General features: G+C 30.9%; 2 protein-coding genes across 5 annotated transcripts in view; both read left to right on the top strand.

Moving 5' to 3' along the window:
• LOC132738934 (uncharacterized) overlaps positions 1–7,567 on the top strand; it is an 80,799-nt gene extending 73,232 nt beyond the window's left edge. For 2 of the 3 annotated variants that reach the window (XM_060726568.1, XM_060726558.1), the window contains 4 exons: positions 4,700–5,056; positions 5,333–5,408; positions 5,783–6,007; positions 6,620–7,567. In XM_060726568.1, the coding sequence (XP_060582551.1) occupies positions 4,700–5,056; positions 5,333–5,408; positions 5,783–6,007; positions 6,620–6,713 (752 nt within the window). In that variant the 3' untranslated portion in view covers positions 6,714–7,567. The remainder of the gene's footprint in view (positions 1–4,699; positions 5,057–5,332; positions 5,409–5,782; positions 6,008–6,619) is intronic. The other variant, XM_060726575.1, reaches the window with a different exon arrangement.
• Positions 1–17,336, top strand: part of LOC132738903 (location of vulva defective 1-like) — a 176,048-nt gene that overhangs the window by 115,320 nt on the left and 43,392 nt on the right. The window lies entirely within an intron of this gene.

The raw sequence follows: 17,336 nt of genomic DNA, 5'->3' as shown, positions 1-17,336 counted from the left end.
TGTCCGACCTTTGAATATCTTTTTATTTATATCGAAGCGATGGTCATTAATATCTTAAATCTCAATTTAATATATCTCTGCTATTTAAAAATCAGTGCAAATTTACGGTATATTGAAAAAAACGAAAAGGAGTGACATCCGCCAAATTGCGCAAACGTTCGCCCCCCCACCCCCACTCTTGATATGCTTTGATTTTTGTTTTAATTTTTCTAGTACTCTCTTTATGTCAACTCAAAAATGGGTTTCTAATAAGGAATATATATCTATGGATCATGTTTTAAAATTTCCTTTTTTCAAGTTGGAAAATTTTTACCATATTGCTAAAGTAGACCCTGACAACGTGTTTTGGATGTGATGTCATTGAAACCCCGTTATTGGGGTGCCCAAAGGTCGGTCCTGGGCCCCCTTTTTTCCTTCTATATTAAAATTACCATCTTCTGTCCCCAAATCCCAAATAGTTTTTGCAGAGACATGCTGTTCCCCCAAAACAAATTTTCCCAACCTCCCCAAATTAACTGATTAGAATATGGGTTTTGGGGAGAAACTGGGGAATGGGTTTCCCTTAAAAATGCCAGTCTAATACCAAAATAAGACCAAAAAAAAAAATTATTCCCTGGAAAATTTGAGTCTGTTAAAAAGTTTTTGGCAGATTATCTGCTGACCCTTAAAATTAATAAATATTTGAAAATTAAAGAAAAAATTTTTTTTTTGTGTATATAAAAAAGGAAAGTAAAAAGAATAGCATAAACCCCGGGGCCCCCGGGTTTAATATGCCCCCATCTATTTTGGTCTCCATTAAACTAAACAATATTGACAAAAGTTTGAGATGATCAGAGACGTGCAATATTATGGTTAAAAGGGATTACTCCCCTCACCTCTAGTGTCACAGCCCTGTAGGAAGAACTGGGCTTGGCGATCCCTTGAACATGCAGATTGGACTGTAGACTGATAAGTTTTATAGATATACCATAACGCTAGTTGCAATGAAAATCTCCCAACTTATGTTCAAAACCCACATAGATTAACCAGACATATGCACCCTTATCCTACGTCAGATACAGGTATCCTCCGACTACCATAAGTACCTCTTTCTTCCCTCATAGCATTATACTAATGGAATAAACTTCCCTAGTTACATTGCCAAACCCTGCCCAACCTGAAGCTCAGTTCAAACAGGCAGTGGTGGGTTTGCAGTACTAGTCTTACTCCCAGTGTTTTAAACTATTTTATCTCTATAATTCATCTTGTTTCACACTATTAAATTTTAAACCATGAACTAGAATACATTTACAGTCTCACCTTCCAAGCATGTCAATGTTTGGACTTTTCTTTTTAGCTTTTCTCTTCATCTTTTACTAACAATCCGACGTGCACTAAATTCCTGCCTTTAACACTCGTAAGAGGGGTTGGCAGTATCCAGAGATAGGTAGATAGAAGTGTCTGTTTTTTTCATGTAAACAAATCATAACACGAATACGCCCGTTATAATACCGACTATACATGTCAAACACTAGTGTAAACATTTAACCGTTAAGTTACCTGATAGTGGACAACGATAACGGAAAAAATAGTAATCAAGTGTAGCCAAAGGGGGAAACTCATGCCGAACGTTGCGGCAAATGGCGGATGTCACTCCTTGTCTTTTTTATAATACCGTAAAATTTGACCCGTTTTAAAAGTAACAGATTGGGTTCAAGTGATAATATATTGTTTAAGACCATATGCTCGGATAATACTTAAAGATATTTAGATGTAGGAGAAACGTTTTTAAAAACCGTTACACGATCGAAAATATGCGCCGCAATCTGCGGTCCCGTTTTCCAGTTTCTATGGATTCTAAGGCCTTCTTTAAAGGAAAGAAAATAATAAGCTGGTATATTCGTAACGGTCAGTTTGTGAAATCTTTGACTTACTGTTATAAAAATGTAAACAACTCAACCGTTAAATGATCGCTATTACAAACACACTGGGTGATCAAAACAAAACAGACACAACGAAACAAACTACTAAAAAATACTTTTAATATATTTTACACGTTAAGCCGTCAACATTATAACTTTGACAGGAATGAGTCCAAGTCTTGAACAGTGCAGTTTTAGGACCATGAATAAGTCAACTCATAAAATTCCCAAGGGGAGGGGTTTTAATTTTGGAAATTTTAAGTAAAATTTGGATTTTTTAAATTTCCAAATCTTATTTTTAAATGTTTTTCCCAAAACCTTTTAAATTTTTAAAAAAAAAAGGTTAATGCATACAAGTGTGTGGCTTTGTGTTTGTGGCATGTTTGTTTAGCCCATGTCCTATGCCATAAAAATTTTAAATAAAAAAATTTGTCACAAAGCCTAATGTTTTATATTATTAAAAATTTTCTTTGGGTAGTTTTTTTTTGGGTTTGTTTTTTTCCCATTTAAAGGTAAAAATTTTTTATTTTTAAATCAAAACTTAATAAAAATTTTTTAAAAATTAGTTTTTTTTAGAAACATCCCATCTGTCCCCTTTTTTTAGGATAAAGAAAAAAAATTGTCAAGAATGAATTCAAATGTGATAATGAAAAAAAGGGGGGAAGGGACATTTTATGGAATTGAGGGTTGTTTCAAAATTGGGGTAAATTCATACAGAAAAGGGGGAATAAAATTGTAAAAACTTTTAATAAAGCCCTGCCCTCCCCACATTTTTTTGTGTCTCACGCCCGAGGAATGCATTCCTTTGCCCCTGGAAGTTTTTGATAATGACAGGGACTGACAGATGGCTGGAAATAAAGGGGAAAACATTGTAAGTACTTTTAAAAAAAATTTTGTAAGAAAACATGAACAATTTTTAATTGGAAAATACCCAAAAAATTTAAAAACGTCCTACATTTTAATTTTTGATCAATTAAAAAATTAAAAATCATTTTCTTTGTTTTTCCTTGAAATAAAAACCATCATTCTTTTTAAAAAATATTCATTTCGGAAACCTGTTTTTAAAAAATTCAGGTTATGAATAGAAAAAGATGCCAGAAATTTTTGGGGTTAAAAAACCAAATTTTTTGCATATAAAAGGTTTTAAAAAAGGGTGATGGGAATAAGGACTGCTTAGAAGGGTTTTGTGAAAAAAATTTGCGTAAGTTATTTTTTTGTGAAAAAAATAATGTTATACTAACTTCTTGATCCCGTACCCTTAAAACATTTAAGCGATAAAATTTCCCAAGCAATGCTCAGATTAGTAAAAAAATTAATATTTAAAAATTTTCACTTTTAAATAAAACTGTCCGAGTTTTTAAAAGGTTTTTTTAATTTAAACTTTAATTACAGTAAACTTTTTGTTTTTTTTCGAAAATTTTAAAAATTTGCTTTTTAAAAATTTTTGATCCCAAAAAAACCTTCTTTTTCAAATCAATTTAAAAGTTTAATTTTTTTTTTTAAAATGTTGTATTAAAATAACTGGGAAAGATTTTTTTCTAATTAAAATGAAATGTTTGTAAAAAATATTATTGCCATTTTTCGGGCCTGCTCTTTTTTAAACGGTTGTTTTTTTTGTTTTTTTTTTTTGTTTTTTTGTTTTTCCCAATCCCCCCAAAAGTAGCCTTGTTTCTTTGGTTTAATTGTTTGGGAAAATTTTTTGAAAAACCCCGGGAAAAATTAGTCCCTTTCAGTAAAAATAGTATCTGAAAATTTTTTTTTTTTTGTTGTTTTTTTAACTGGTGAACAAACTTTGTAAACATTCGTATTTTTTAATAAAAATTGGAATATTCCCCCAAATCCATATTTTTAAAAAAATCAAACAAAAAAAATATGTAAATTAAAATTCATTAAAAACAGATTTTTTTTTTAAAAAAGGGGTAATACCTTCAATATTTTGAAAAATCAAATTAAAAAAACGTTTTAACTGTCCATTAACTAGCAAGGGCCGGGGGGGGGTACGTCTTCCCTTATCGACCCCAACACAATACTAGAAATTTTGTAATCCGGTTGTTAGGCAAGGGTTGAATTTTAACTACCCCCACCAAAACCAAAACTTATTGACGTTTCCTAGGGGTTTTTTTAATTTTTCCATTTAATTTTAAAAATAAAAAAATTTAAGGAAATAAAGGGACATTAATGATATAGTAAATAAAAATTTTGTATCCTTTTCCCTCGAAAAAATAAAAAAAGGAAAAAATGAATAATCAACCTGTAGGGAAAAGAAAATTAAATTCAATAGGAAAGTAGTTTTGTTTCCCCAATAATTTTTGGAAAACTTTAATTAATTACAAAATGTCAAATGAGTTTTTTAAACAGAAATTTAGTTCGTTCCCCTCCGTCCCCCTGAAATTATCCCACCCCCAAATCTTTTGATGTTTCTGTTGGGTTTGCCCTATTGCAAAAAACCTGTATGGGCTGAATTTGTCGGGGCCTTCATTCTGTGAACGTGACATTCCTTGTCGTATTTTGAAAATTGATGGCACTTTAAACAATATTAATCTTATCAATTTATTGTGTTTCTGTATTTTGGACGGAAATAATCTTCTATTTACCATGTTTATTATTATCAATTAGAAGAGACACTTATGATATCACTTCAATGTGTACTTGTAGGCAAACTTAAACGAGTTTTTAGAAATGTAAATGAAATATAATGAAGCAATAATAATAAGAAAAACATTTATTACTTGAGCGAACCAACTTTTTTAAACGAAATGTAATTATACAGAATTTTTCCTATGCAGTTTCTATTGCAGCAATGACAACTTTATCGTCAGACCCAGTGCCAGGCTCTAGTACAAACACGAGCACGTTTATTGAGAACAAAGTGGATACCAATAACGACCACAGATATAGCACCGATATGCGTGCAGATGATGTAGTCGAAATGACAACTTCATCGTCAGGCTCTGACCCCAGCTCTAGTACAAACACAAGCAAGTTTATTGAGAACAAAGTGGATACCAATAACGACCACATATATAGCACCGATATGCGTGCAGATGCTATAGCCGAAATGACATCTTCATCGTCAGGCTCTGACCCAAGCTCTAGTACAAGCACGAGCATGTTTATCGAGGCCAAAGTGGATAAAGACAACAAACGGATATACAGTAATGTCATCATTCATCAATTACAAATAAAATCCGCAGGAAAGTGCAAACCACTGTAAAGAATTAATAGATATTAAAAACATATTGAGAAAAAACATAGCTCTAGAAATCTATATTTATCGTTCATAACGGATGTAGCTATGTACAAAATTAAATAATCTCAAACAATCTCAATATAAATCAATCAGCAGAAGAGCCAAAAACAAAGCATCATAAAATCACATGTAAATGTACCTTTTTTCTAATATTTGTATAAACGTTCTTCTTTTATTATAGCCCTGGTTGTGTTACTCTCAGTTGGTGGCGGTTTCATCGTGATATGTGCGGTCACTGTCGTGATTTGTATTATAAAGTTAGTATATGTTACACGTATTTCATCTCTAAAGCTGTTCTACATTTTATTTCTTAGTGAGATACATGACCTATACACTTTATAATGATAAACTAAGTTCTTCAAACAAGGATTGTGATTTTTTTCAATCTTGCGGTGAATAATGTTCAAGCATTTCCGTGTTGCATTGTGGATGTTGCATTGTGGATGTTTAACATTTCTTTGTTGCTGATTAAAACTGCATTGTCAGTACATTGACTTATCAATGTAGTCACAAACGCACCCTTAAGTAACACGTCTTCTGCTGTAATAAAAGTAATATTACTTTATTGTGTTTTTTTTTTAAAAAAACTTCTGGTGCAATGTTGGATTTATAACCTGGTATTTTATTTCAGGCGCCGCGCAAGAAAAAGACAAATGCCAAACAATAAAAACAATGCATACCCAATGTTGGACGTAGTACCTAACACACACAAATGTGCAAGTAATAATCCTACTTACGGCAAAACTGACACAAATTTGTATGAAGGGCTTGACAGGCGTGGAAATGCTTCATCGGAAGATCTGTACCAGCAGCTTGGTTATAGCAATCGAGATATAATGTCTGCACATCTAGAAAGGTAATTATACAAAAACGTGTTATCAAAAGTCGATTGTAATATAAACAGTCATTGGTTTGATAAGTATGATCAATTTTAAACAAAAACAAGTAATACTTTATCATTTCTTGATTGTTTTAAGGGCTCGTGAAGGTTCTTGAGAATGAATTCTATATAGCTCGTGTTAGCGATGCTGTATGCGACACCGTATATGATTCAACACCAACAAAAAATGACATTTAAAATCTTAGGAATATCTTAACTTTTATTTTATTTCAATTAAGAACATAACTTAATTGTCCGCTTGTGTCGGAAATAATGCAGAGAAGTCAATTGGAGACAACTAACTGATTACTTACTTTAACATATTTTCACGATGCGTATTATTTTTTATTAAAGCCGTTTTAGCACACAATTTAAAAACACTTTCTGTTGATTATTTGTAATTACTGTGTTTTCTTTAGGTAACGCCTAAATGTCCCCGGGCCAGCTGACCTTAACAAAAGTAATGTATCAGTCCTCGATATCCAATAAATAATGTTTATTATACTACATGCGGCTCACAATATCTCACAAAGACTTGTTCTTGTTTATCTTGAAGGAGTTTTCATATTTTGTTTCTTTTGTTTTTAGTCAATATGTAAATACTGGAACATGTTACCAACAATCACACACGGACAGACGAGAGTGTAGCAAAGATAACAATGATGAATATGAAAGTTTGTAAACTAATGCGATAGAGAGAATGCATCAATTAATGAAATAGAAAAATATTACGTAATTCTAAATACTTTCATTCTGTGGACAAAAGGTTAAAGCATACGCCTTATCCGGAAACCACCATGTATTTTTAAAAAGAATTTCATGCTGTTTATTTACTTTTGTAAGATTTCCTTGAAACAGAACACATATTTCATCCATTCTTTAATAAAATAAAGTTGATACAATATAACAGCCAGGAAACTAGATAGATAGATACGGGATGATAGTCATTCCTCGAAGATGTTTACCTGTGTATCAATGTGGCTTTGATGTCAACTGTCAACTTTTATACGCAGAAAAGAAACAACTTTGTTACCGTTTTTTCGAATTTTTTTATCAGAGGATGACTATGGATTCTTACATGTCTATGATAAATTTATGAAATTTTCGTTCAAACGGTCTACAAAAGGTACTGACTAAAATGACATTTTTTTCTACTTAATTCACGCGATTTATTTCTAAAAAATTCGAAATTTGTAAAAAAATACAATGTTCTAGATAATGTTGAAATTGATTCACGTTTAGCTGAATTGAATTATAGATGAAGCTGTACACAAATACACATGTTATTATGTTTATAATTTTGTATGTAAAGCTGCATATTGATAGAACGAATGATTTTTTATTGTGCGTTTAATTAGCATTTTCATACATAGATATTATAAAGGATCATAGTGCAAAAAATCTAGTTTCATGATTACTGTTGTTAAAATGGACATAAAGTTATGATATTTTGTGTTATATTTAGCTTAAGAGATGTTGTACACAATGTATCTGTTTTATTATCCAGATTTGTCTTTGAAATAAAATCAGAAGAAAAGTCAATTTTTTTTTTACTTTTTAATTGCCGACTATCCCTGCTAGAGATTGTTCTGATTTTGAGGTTTTAGCCTTAACATTGCTTTGACATCTGTTGACTGATCTTGCATTTTTACACTGCTAGGAAGTGAGTTCTTTTTTCTCTTTTTTTTCTCCATATCTTTTGTTTAACTGAAAATTTAACTAAAACAAAAATTTATATATATTTACTTTTCTTCCTGTTTGTTGTTTCTCAATCATTAGGTTGAATTAACTCCAATCTTTCTTCAACACTACACAAAGATCGCTAATTTAAAGAAATGTTAAAATGTTCTTAGTTTTTTTTTCTTTCCTCCCCGTCACCCTTTTGTGTGTCACACATGTCTCATACTGAATCTTTATTATGTTTCTTCATGTTAAGAGACATTCCATATACAGTTTGCTTATATTTTCCGAGACATTGTTTAGGAAATAATTATCAATTTTGAATGCATTGTTGATGTAACATGCACGGTTGAATTAAAAAAAATAAACGCGCATTATAACAGTATAATGCACGAAACCTGAATATCTATTTTCCATTCTGACATGCTAATTAAAACGGGAATTGATAAAAATATGTTGAACTATATAAAGCGTAGAAGTAATTTTCTTGACCTCATTTGGTTTATAGATGCCATATCTGACGCCATATGACGTGTAAGCATCCCTTTCAATGCTGTGAATACATCTTGTCATAATGCACCTGTTTCCCCTATCTGTTTGATAGAAGAATAACATAAAGGTTGTTAGAATTTATATTTTATATCACATTTTCTATAAATGATTTGGACTAAGTTTGTCCAACTTTAGGTTACACTTTGGTTTGGAACGTTGTTTTTTGTTCGTCAAACTTTATGTCAAGCTTTCTTTTGATACGTTATCAATAACTTTGACAACAGAAAATAAAACTTCTGACATCGGTTTGCTGTAAGCCATGTTCAGTCCTTACAACGTTTTGGCTTTCTCCGTGATGCAACCCCAATGAAGAGCTAATTTAAAATATATTTCCTGAAAATTCACCCTTTCTTATTATTTTAATACACAAAAGGCTAATTCAAGATACAATGAAAGAAAATATGAGATGATTTATCTAATAGTGCCAACCATGTAAGGTACAATATTGAAAGTTGCACTGTCAGGAACACTGGTTGAATCTAAACGTCATTCAGATAAATATTCGGAACAAGGGAGACGACTCGGCAGCAACAAATAGAGGATGTTGCATGAGTGTAGGTTTAATACTAAATGTATTGAACGAGTTGAATAAAATCATATTATGTGAGTCTCTGGAACAGGCCTTTCAAATGTTAGTTATAATATATAAACAGGAAAACACACACGAAAAATTGCAACAAGGACTCGAACGACGCAGTCCTTCGATTGTCGGTTCAGTATGCTCACCACTTCACCACAGGGAACATTGCATATTTTCTGCGTGCTTGTTGACATGATCGATTAAAGTTATTTTTTAACTTACATTCTGTGGGTATGTTGTAAGATTTGGCGTTGTAATTGTAATAAAGAATGCATTCTATCATTTACCAAGACGCTATAGGTATTTTGTTCTACCGATACATTTGTATTTATAATTGTCATGCTAGCTTTCATTAAATAAATCAAAATGACTTAATTAATGACTTGATTTCATTTAAATTTCAGTTTCGTCCCTGTTTTCTACGTCTGGAAGGCGAGCAACACACTTCAAGTTGAAACAATTACACATAGGAATGTAATTAAATTTCATCTTGTCAGTGACTTATAACGTCTATTCTAATCAGAATTATTTTTGATTGATCCAACGACTAAGAAAACTGAATGTTACAATAAATATTACTTCTCATTAATAAATTATTGAAATTCTTCGGTCATTTTTAAATATAAGGTGTAAGTTAACATGAATACAAAAACTAGTAAAAATATTGAATGATTCATATAATGCTATCAGACAGAAATGATCATGATAGGACTGATTTTGTTGTGTTAAGACTTTCAGTCGTCAGTAAATTATTTCTAAACCAGGCTCGCACACAACTGGTTTATATAGTTAAAATATATATAGAAATAACATGACGTTGTTTTCTTACCTGACAGAATCACCAAGCAAGCTTCTTCATTTTTGAAACTATCATTTTTAAGGACAGAAAGCATAAGATTTCGATCCTTTTGTGTGAACGTATTATGCTTGCTGACTGTACTTCATTGTCGTTGACTTTAAAGCTTAATGTTTGAGGAATCATATCATCCTTTAAAGAAACGAAATGTCGACCTCTGAAGGTATTTCAGTTATCAAACACTCACATAATATCTGCTGAAATCTTGGAACTCTAGTAATAGTTATGTAGACAAGTTAATGTGCCGTCACATTGTCGTTGCTGCATATTTCTACAAATAGATCTAACAAAACAAGAAACGTTTTAATTACATTATGATCGATTTATTTTATGCTTAAAAGTGAATTACTGATTTATCCGTGAAAATTATATTTGATAGTTTCACAGTGAAAATTATCAAAATATAATTTCACACTTTTAAAGAAACTACTTTTTAAGGACTAGCCCATGTTTTAGATCTACCTCAATTTTATTTTTGCTTACGATTCTGACATTGTCAGGACTGTTTAGAGCAAGCCAAATGTGAATTTGATAAATACATGCATGTAAAATTAAATCCCTATGAATCAAACACATTTAATTTTTTCCTCCCGTGAAAGACTCAACTTTAAATATGGCGGTCGCTGACATTTCAAAGGCTAATCTTATATAAACTTTCGCCATGTAACTTTTCTTCTCCAAGAATCGTTGTTTTAATTATCAAAACAAGCGATCATTCATTGTTTTGTATAAAACAAATATATCATCACAACTTAACGTTGATTTTTGTACTTATTTTCATGCTTAAGACTTCATGTTTTATATACGTCTGGAATTGAAGGATACCAGCGGGGAAAACATATATTTAAGTTAATATCGAGAACATTTCAGTTAAAGAATAAAATAAAAAGAAAATGTGTTTTTTTGTGTCAGATTATATTTTATTTCATCTCGTGAACTTCAAAAAACAGTATTCGCACTCGTGGTATGCTACGCCACTTGTGAGAGTACTGGTTTTAACGCTTACTCGCTCGCTGAAATCAATTTTCATCTTACACAAAAACAAATAGCCTCTTTATCATACTTTTGAATGTAAATTTATCTAGCAGTATACGCATTCCTAATAGAAATATCAATATGGTGTATTCACTCTGCATATTCATTATATTCTATTTTGAAATAATTCACACTCGGCATTTTCTTCCAAGAAAGGAAGAAACCTAGTCGTCTGAATTATGCATCAAACAACATATGTATAAAAGTAATACATGTATACGTTAGTTAACTGCTCGAGAAAATATAGACAACAATGGCACCTCAAAGACGTGGGCAATATATTTCCGTGTGCAAATTTGATTGAGTAATAAAAAATGTATCCTTCAATTAGGAAGGGATCCATTCATAAACTTTGTTCAAAACATGCTTTAACTTTATTGTCCTTATGCTAGGAGAATTACCACAATCTATGTCAAAAAAGAAGTTTTTTATTTAAGTTGTCAAGCTGATTATTGTTTCTCTGCTATTTAAGATATTATTCTATAACTCTTAATTTCAGCATCAATAAGTTTCCAAAGACCTGAGACGCATCATAATTGATTTAAAAAACACCAATTATAATAATCATTAACAACTACAACAGATCAAACGAATTATTGTGTTTTGCCTCAGGACTATGATGTTTAGTAGATTGTCCTACATAGTACGGAATGATAAATGTGTACTGACAGAAAATTATCCCTTTTATATAATTTACATAAACAGTAATCACATAGTACATTGTATTCTCACTCCGATATAAACTTTAAAAATCTTTTTGAATAACATTGTCTCATTATGATTAAATTCTTTAACCAAATATTAAACAGATATTGAGTGGACACAAAATTTGTAGTGTACCAAGGAATCCAAACGTGCAAGTTTAATATTGCTGCATTATCGTTAACATATCTACAAAGAAGTTTTTTCTATCATTTCCTATATACCGAGAGGACACAGCATTTTTTAGTATTATTAGTAAACAAGTCAGTATAATGCAATGATGTAAAAAGATTTCCCAAAATAGTTTATGGGATATTTCGTAGTTAACATTAAACAGTGAAGTTTTGAATTGATTAGCTTATTTATTTCCCATTGCTATCGTTTAATTCGCCTATGACATAAATAACATGAGTTTACTTACCATGAATACAGTATATAATAAGGAAGAAGAAGAATAAAACCATCATTGTCTCATTATAATTAAAATGTTTGCAAAATATTAAACACATATTTTGCCGAGACAATATTTGAAGTGTCCAGGAATCCAAACGTGCACATGTGCATGTATATTGCAGGAACATGGTAAACATATCTGCTATTTCCTTTGATCGTTGAAGGCATAACATTGTTAAGGGACTGGAGAACGACAAAGGGCATAACAATTTAAGCTTGAATTCTTTTGGGTGCATTAAAGAGAGTGGAAGGTGACAAGAATCTTTTTGTATTACACATGCACACTTATTATTTAATACATTATCCCTCTGCTACAAATAGCTAATACTGTCGATATTCAATATTCGCGTTACATTTATATATTTTGACGGACTTTTCGAGAGAAAAATGCACATTATCCCAAGTTTATCCATCCATCCCTCCCTCCCTCCCTCCCTGCCTCCCTCCATCCATCCATCCATCCATCCATCTATCTATCTATCTAAACAAACAAACAAAAAAACAAACAAACATGTATGCGTCATTTTATAACGTACTGTTCATAAAGCCTGAAACAAACTCGATATACTACGAGATTTAAAAGTACATGGTGTGGAAGCTCATTATTGTCAAAGAAAAGTAAATATCAGCTTATGTATACATATGTATATATCTCTATGATTATATGAATGGGTATTTATCGCAAACGTACCTGGTTTATATTCATTGCCACATCGTGATTGACTTTTATACATATGTATATATCTCTATGATTATATGAATGGGTATTTATCGCAAACGTACCTGGTTTATATTCATTGCCACATCGTGATTGACCTTTTGAACTTGAAATACATATTGTTTAATAATTATAGTTCCTAATTACATACGACGATTAGCTTTTCACATATTTAGTATTACCATATTCAATATGAGTTACTTAATTACAATTTCTTTTTTTACTATAACTAAAATATAACAAGTCAGTATAGTGCAATGATGAAAAACGATTTTCCACAATAGTTCATAGGATATTTCGTAGTGAACATGACACAGTGAAGTTTTGAATAGACTAACTTTATGAATTACCTATTTCTATCGTTAAATTGGCCTATGACATAAAATAACATGAGTTTACTTACCATGAATATAGCACATATTTAATAAGGAAGAAGAAGAATAAAATCATCATTCATATCCATGTTTCAACATATCATATAATTTTATTTCTTAAACAACTAGTTAACCATTTGTTAATACCTTCCAATACGACGTATATAAAACAGACTGACTGGACATCAAAGTTGAAGGTTTAAAAAGTTATTATAAATGGTCGAGCAGTTTTTGTATATAACAATATCCTACCTTTTAAATTAGTGTGTATTTCTATTTTTACATTTACCTCGGGTAACTGCAATTCTGAATATATAAATGTATTTTATAGATAAATAAAATATTTTATGTCATTTTTGAACATTTAGTAAATCAAACCGATTTTAAATCTAGGTCACTCTATGTATTTGACATTGGCCAATCTGAGAGCACCCTTAACATCACGTCCTCTCTAACAACCAATCAAGTAACGGCTTCAGCCTTTCTGGAAAAAACTTTTAGAGGGGGCAGGGGACATAAAAATGAACAATTTGGTATTTCCGTGTGGCCAGACACACTATTCCAAATATTTCAAAATCTGTTTCACCCATATAGTGGCTGTCATACGTTAAGATTTTTCACAAAATTTAGCCAAAAACTTGTTTGGCACCAACTGTCAAAGCTTGATTTTTAACTTTTTCATCTCCATTCGGAGAGTCACAAATACATACAAAGCTACCAAAATGCTTAGTTTCGGGTAAAAATTCAGGGCCGTCATTCGGATATATCCCCTGACCCCTTAGAATTGAAAAGCACGCTACATCTGCTCTGTCTGAATTTTACCAACACCTCCAAATTTCTTCCTCCTCAGGGTGTTTTCCCAAACGGTTATCAATAGTCAATACTTTTTTTATTTATGTAATTGTTATGTTTTCGGTATTTTTCACCAAGACATTGGAATATTATTTTATATGTAGTAATTATGTTGTTTGGCTGTATTTTTCACCCAGATATGGGTATATTATTTTTATATGTATGTAAGTGTCATGTTGTTCTCGGCAAAATAAATTTGCCCGTTTTCAATCATCATGATTTTGTTTATGAATTTTCCCATACACAGTTCACAGGGTCATTGCTACGCTAAAATCAGATGCACATAAATAATTTTAGCATTTCAGCGACATGTATCGTGTTCGTTTATTATTGTTTGTATGTTTTATGCCGATTTCGGCAATTGTTTTGGACGGTCCTTCCTACCGACTTTCCTTGATAACAAATACGAAATTACCATTTTGTTCCCGCACGTGAACTAATACTTATACAACCATCGGGCGTAAGCGGTCCCTGATATACAAATATGATGTTCTTCCTATTGTGTTAGGCTGGCGGACCATTGTATGATTGCAATACTCTGTTGTATGGTTTGAGTAAATATAGAAAAAAGGTTGCAATAAGAACATTACAAATTGAAAAGAAGGTTGTTGTAGGTCGGACAGTTTAGATTAAATTGATCATAAGTTAGCTAGTTTGTTAAATGAGCAGATCATTTTGACACCAAGCTATCATACTGTCCTGCACGATGAATAATTAACTGCAAAACTGCCAGTAACACTAAAGTTATGATAAACACCGGTATTTTTTTCAGGATCTGTCTGAAATTTTAATTTAATTAAATAATTTCATTTACTATATACCTATATTTTGCGCAAAATTGTACAAATTAAATGTACAATATACATATAGACTGAATGTCTCCATTTTCTCTTCTTTTTGAAAATATTCAATTTTGTAATAAATGCGTTGTTAGTGTAACCATGTTTAATCTCATAAAATTTGTTGACAGCATTTTTTGTATGCTTCAGTTTATTTCAAATTGCATTATTCTAGTAACAAACGTATGTTAATTTAGCCGTCCGTTTTCATACAACAATGCACTCAAAATTGAAACAAAGTCCCGAAAATATAAGCAATATATAACATGATATACAGTATGCCATTAGACCTGAAGAAACATAATCAAGATTCGGTATGAGCCAAATGTCACATGATTTTTCTCAAAAGAAAGGTGATGGAGAGAAAATAAGAAACACAGAAAAAAACATCTCTGAATGAAAAAGTTAAAAAACGACACCAGCGAATTCAGCCCAATGCTTGAGTAATAACAACCTAAAGTAGAGTAAGGGAATATTTGAATAGGCCCTCCTAACGAAAAGAAACTAACTCATTCATTGCATTCTGAAGATTGTTAATTTATTTGAAATTTCAATTTAACAATAAATATGGAGGAAAGATGCAAACAAACTTGACGTTCTTGCCGAGTACAACTGCAAGAACAGTCAATTTATGTCTAAGCAAGGTAGATACTAAAACAGCAAAATTAGAAAAATCTCTAGAAGGATCGGCTTTTAAAATAGTAAAAATCTTGTTTTTCTGATTTTATTTCAAAGACACACATAGATAATAAAACATATCTACATCTCTTGCGCTCAATATGGCATCAAATATCAAAACTTTATGTCCATTGTAACACCGGTAATCATGAGATTTAGCAGCATGATATTTTACAATATCTAAATATAGCCTAAGAGCCAAGGGCAATTTAATCAAAATTTTTGTCCAAATCTGAAACTTACACCAGAGTAAGTATATAGACTCTCCTTTACAAAAATTCAAATCTTACAAAATTTTGCTTTCACAACGCTTCAGAATCCAAGATGGCGTCAAAGATGGCCGCCGATTTTATGCAAAACAGGTATATATCTTATTATGGTAAATTTTACAGCAAAGATTATGACGTGTTTGGGTAAAAAGGTGTGCAAACATTTCAGAAATAATCAAGTTATGATTAAATAACAATGAAATATATAGCTTTTCAGGTTTTTGTCTTAAAATTTTCAAAATATCAAAGAAAAAAGCCTATTTTTTGCAGATTTTTCTAATATGGTTACCTAGAAATAACAAAAATATTCCAAGTAGCTACTTAAATTCTAATATTGTTTTGTTTTTCGTAAATACTATGTGATTTTAAGTATTTATCATTAAAAAAACGAAAGGAATTGCATAATTTGTAAGTTTTATACTTGGTTAAAGTGGGTGGGGTAATTTCACCCCAAAATCGGAAAAATACAAAATTCGCCGAAATATGTAAATTTTATTTCTCTTCTTTTTTCATTTTACTTTACATGTCATTTAATGCAGCATTTTTTCTCTTTTTTCATGTATTTTTATTGTTTTCAAGTACTTTTCAAATTTTGTAGGGACGGTTGGTGGGGTTAAATAAAAAAAACAACTGAATGTGTGTAGAATTACAGAAATCTATCGCAAATATTGAAATATACTTATTATCATAAATTCTCTTTAGTTAACGTTAAAGGAAATATGAATTAGTAATTTTCAGCAAATTAATATCATAAACCATTTTTTTTTCAAATACGTAGGTATATTTTGTTGCATAAATTTGGACCTTAATTAATATTTTTTGCTACACTTCAATACGAATATTAGCATGATTGTTTGTGTTTCAAAGTGGCAATCTAAATTATTGCAAGTTTATCACTTGTATAACATGACTATGTTTTAAGTGAAACATAATTTCTTCAAGTTAATGGTGAATGAAATATTTCAAAATGGCTTGAATGGCATTTGTTGTTTCACAGAAAAAGACAAAACTGCACAAGTATGTAAATTTGTAATGACTATTCTTTTTGCTGATAGATTTACAACATTTATTACAATATACATGATTGTATTATAATATTCTAAGGCTTAGGGTATAATATTTACATTAATAATGTTACAATTTGTATCACAGTGCAACAATGAATACAAATATAGTGTCTACTTTTGAAAATTTTCAACATTCTTTTGTATGGAAAGTTATTTATTATAAAGATATTCTAAGTAGACTAACTTATCAAGAAAACATACCTTACAGAAGTTTATTTCTGCTAGCCTTAAAGGCGTTCACTTTTCTTTCATTATTTAAAGTATCAATAAAACCAAAGAACCATGCAAATATAACTACACTAAATGTAAGGTACACCAGGCCAACAAAATGTATCACTTTAAAACAAAAAATTAGTTTGAACAAAAATGTTATTGTTTTAATATGATGATTAAACAAACATCTGATCTTATTTAAGAAAAATATCAGACTATTGAGAGGCCTGAATGATGGAATTTTCTGGTTTTGCATAGCATAAAAAAGTCAACATTAATTAAGGCATTTTAGTAATGAACAAATTGATATGCCGTTGATTAAAATAGGTGAACAAATGGCAGGTATTATTTTAATGTTATAATTTGATGTTTGAAAAAGGTATACGAGATAAAAGACATTTCTTGTTTACAGCAAACTTCGAACAGTCGCCAGATTT

The sequence above is a fragment of the Ruditapes philippinarum genome, unplaced genomic scaffold (assembly GCF_026571515.1).
Source record: "Ruditapes philippinarum isolate M1 unplaced genomic scaffold, ASM2657151v2 ctg670_1_1_1_1, whole genome shotgun sequence".
In the NCBI taxonomy this organism is placed as follows: Eukaryota; Metazoa; Mollusca; class Bivalvia; order Venerida; family Veneridae; genus Ruditapes; species Ruditapes philippinarum.
This window is presented reverse-complemented; position numbering and strand designations above follow the sequence as displayed.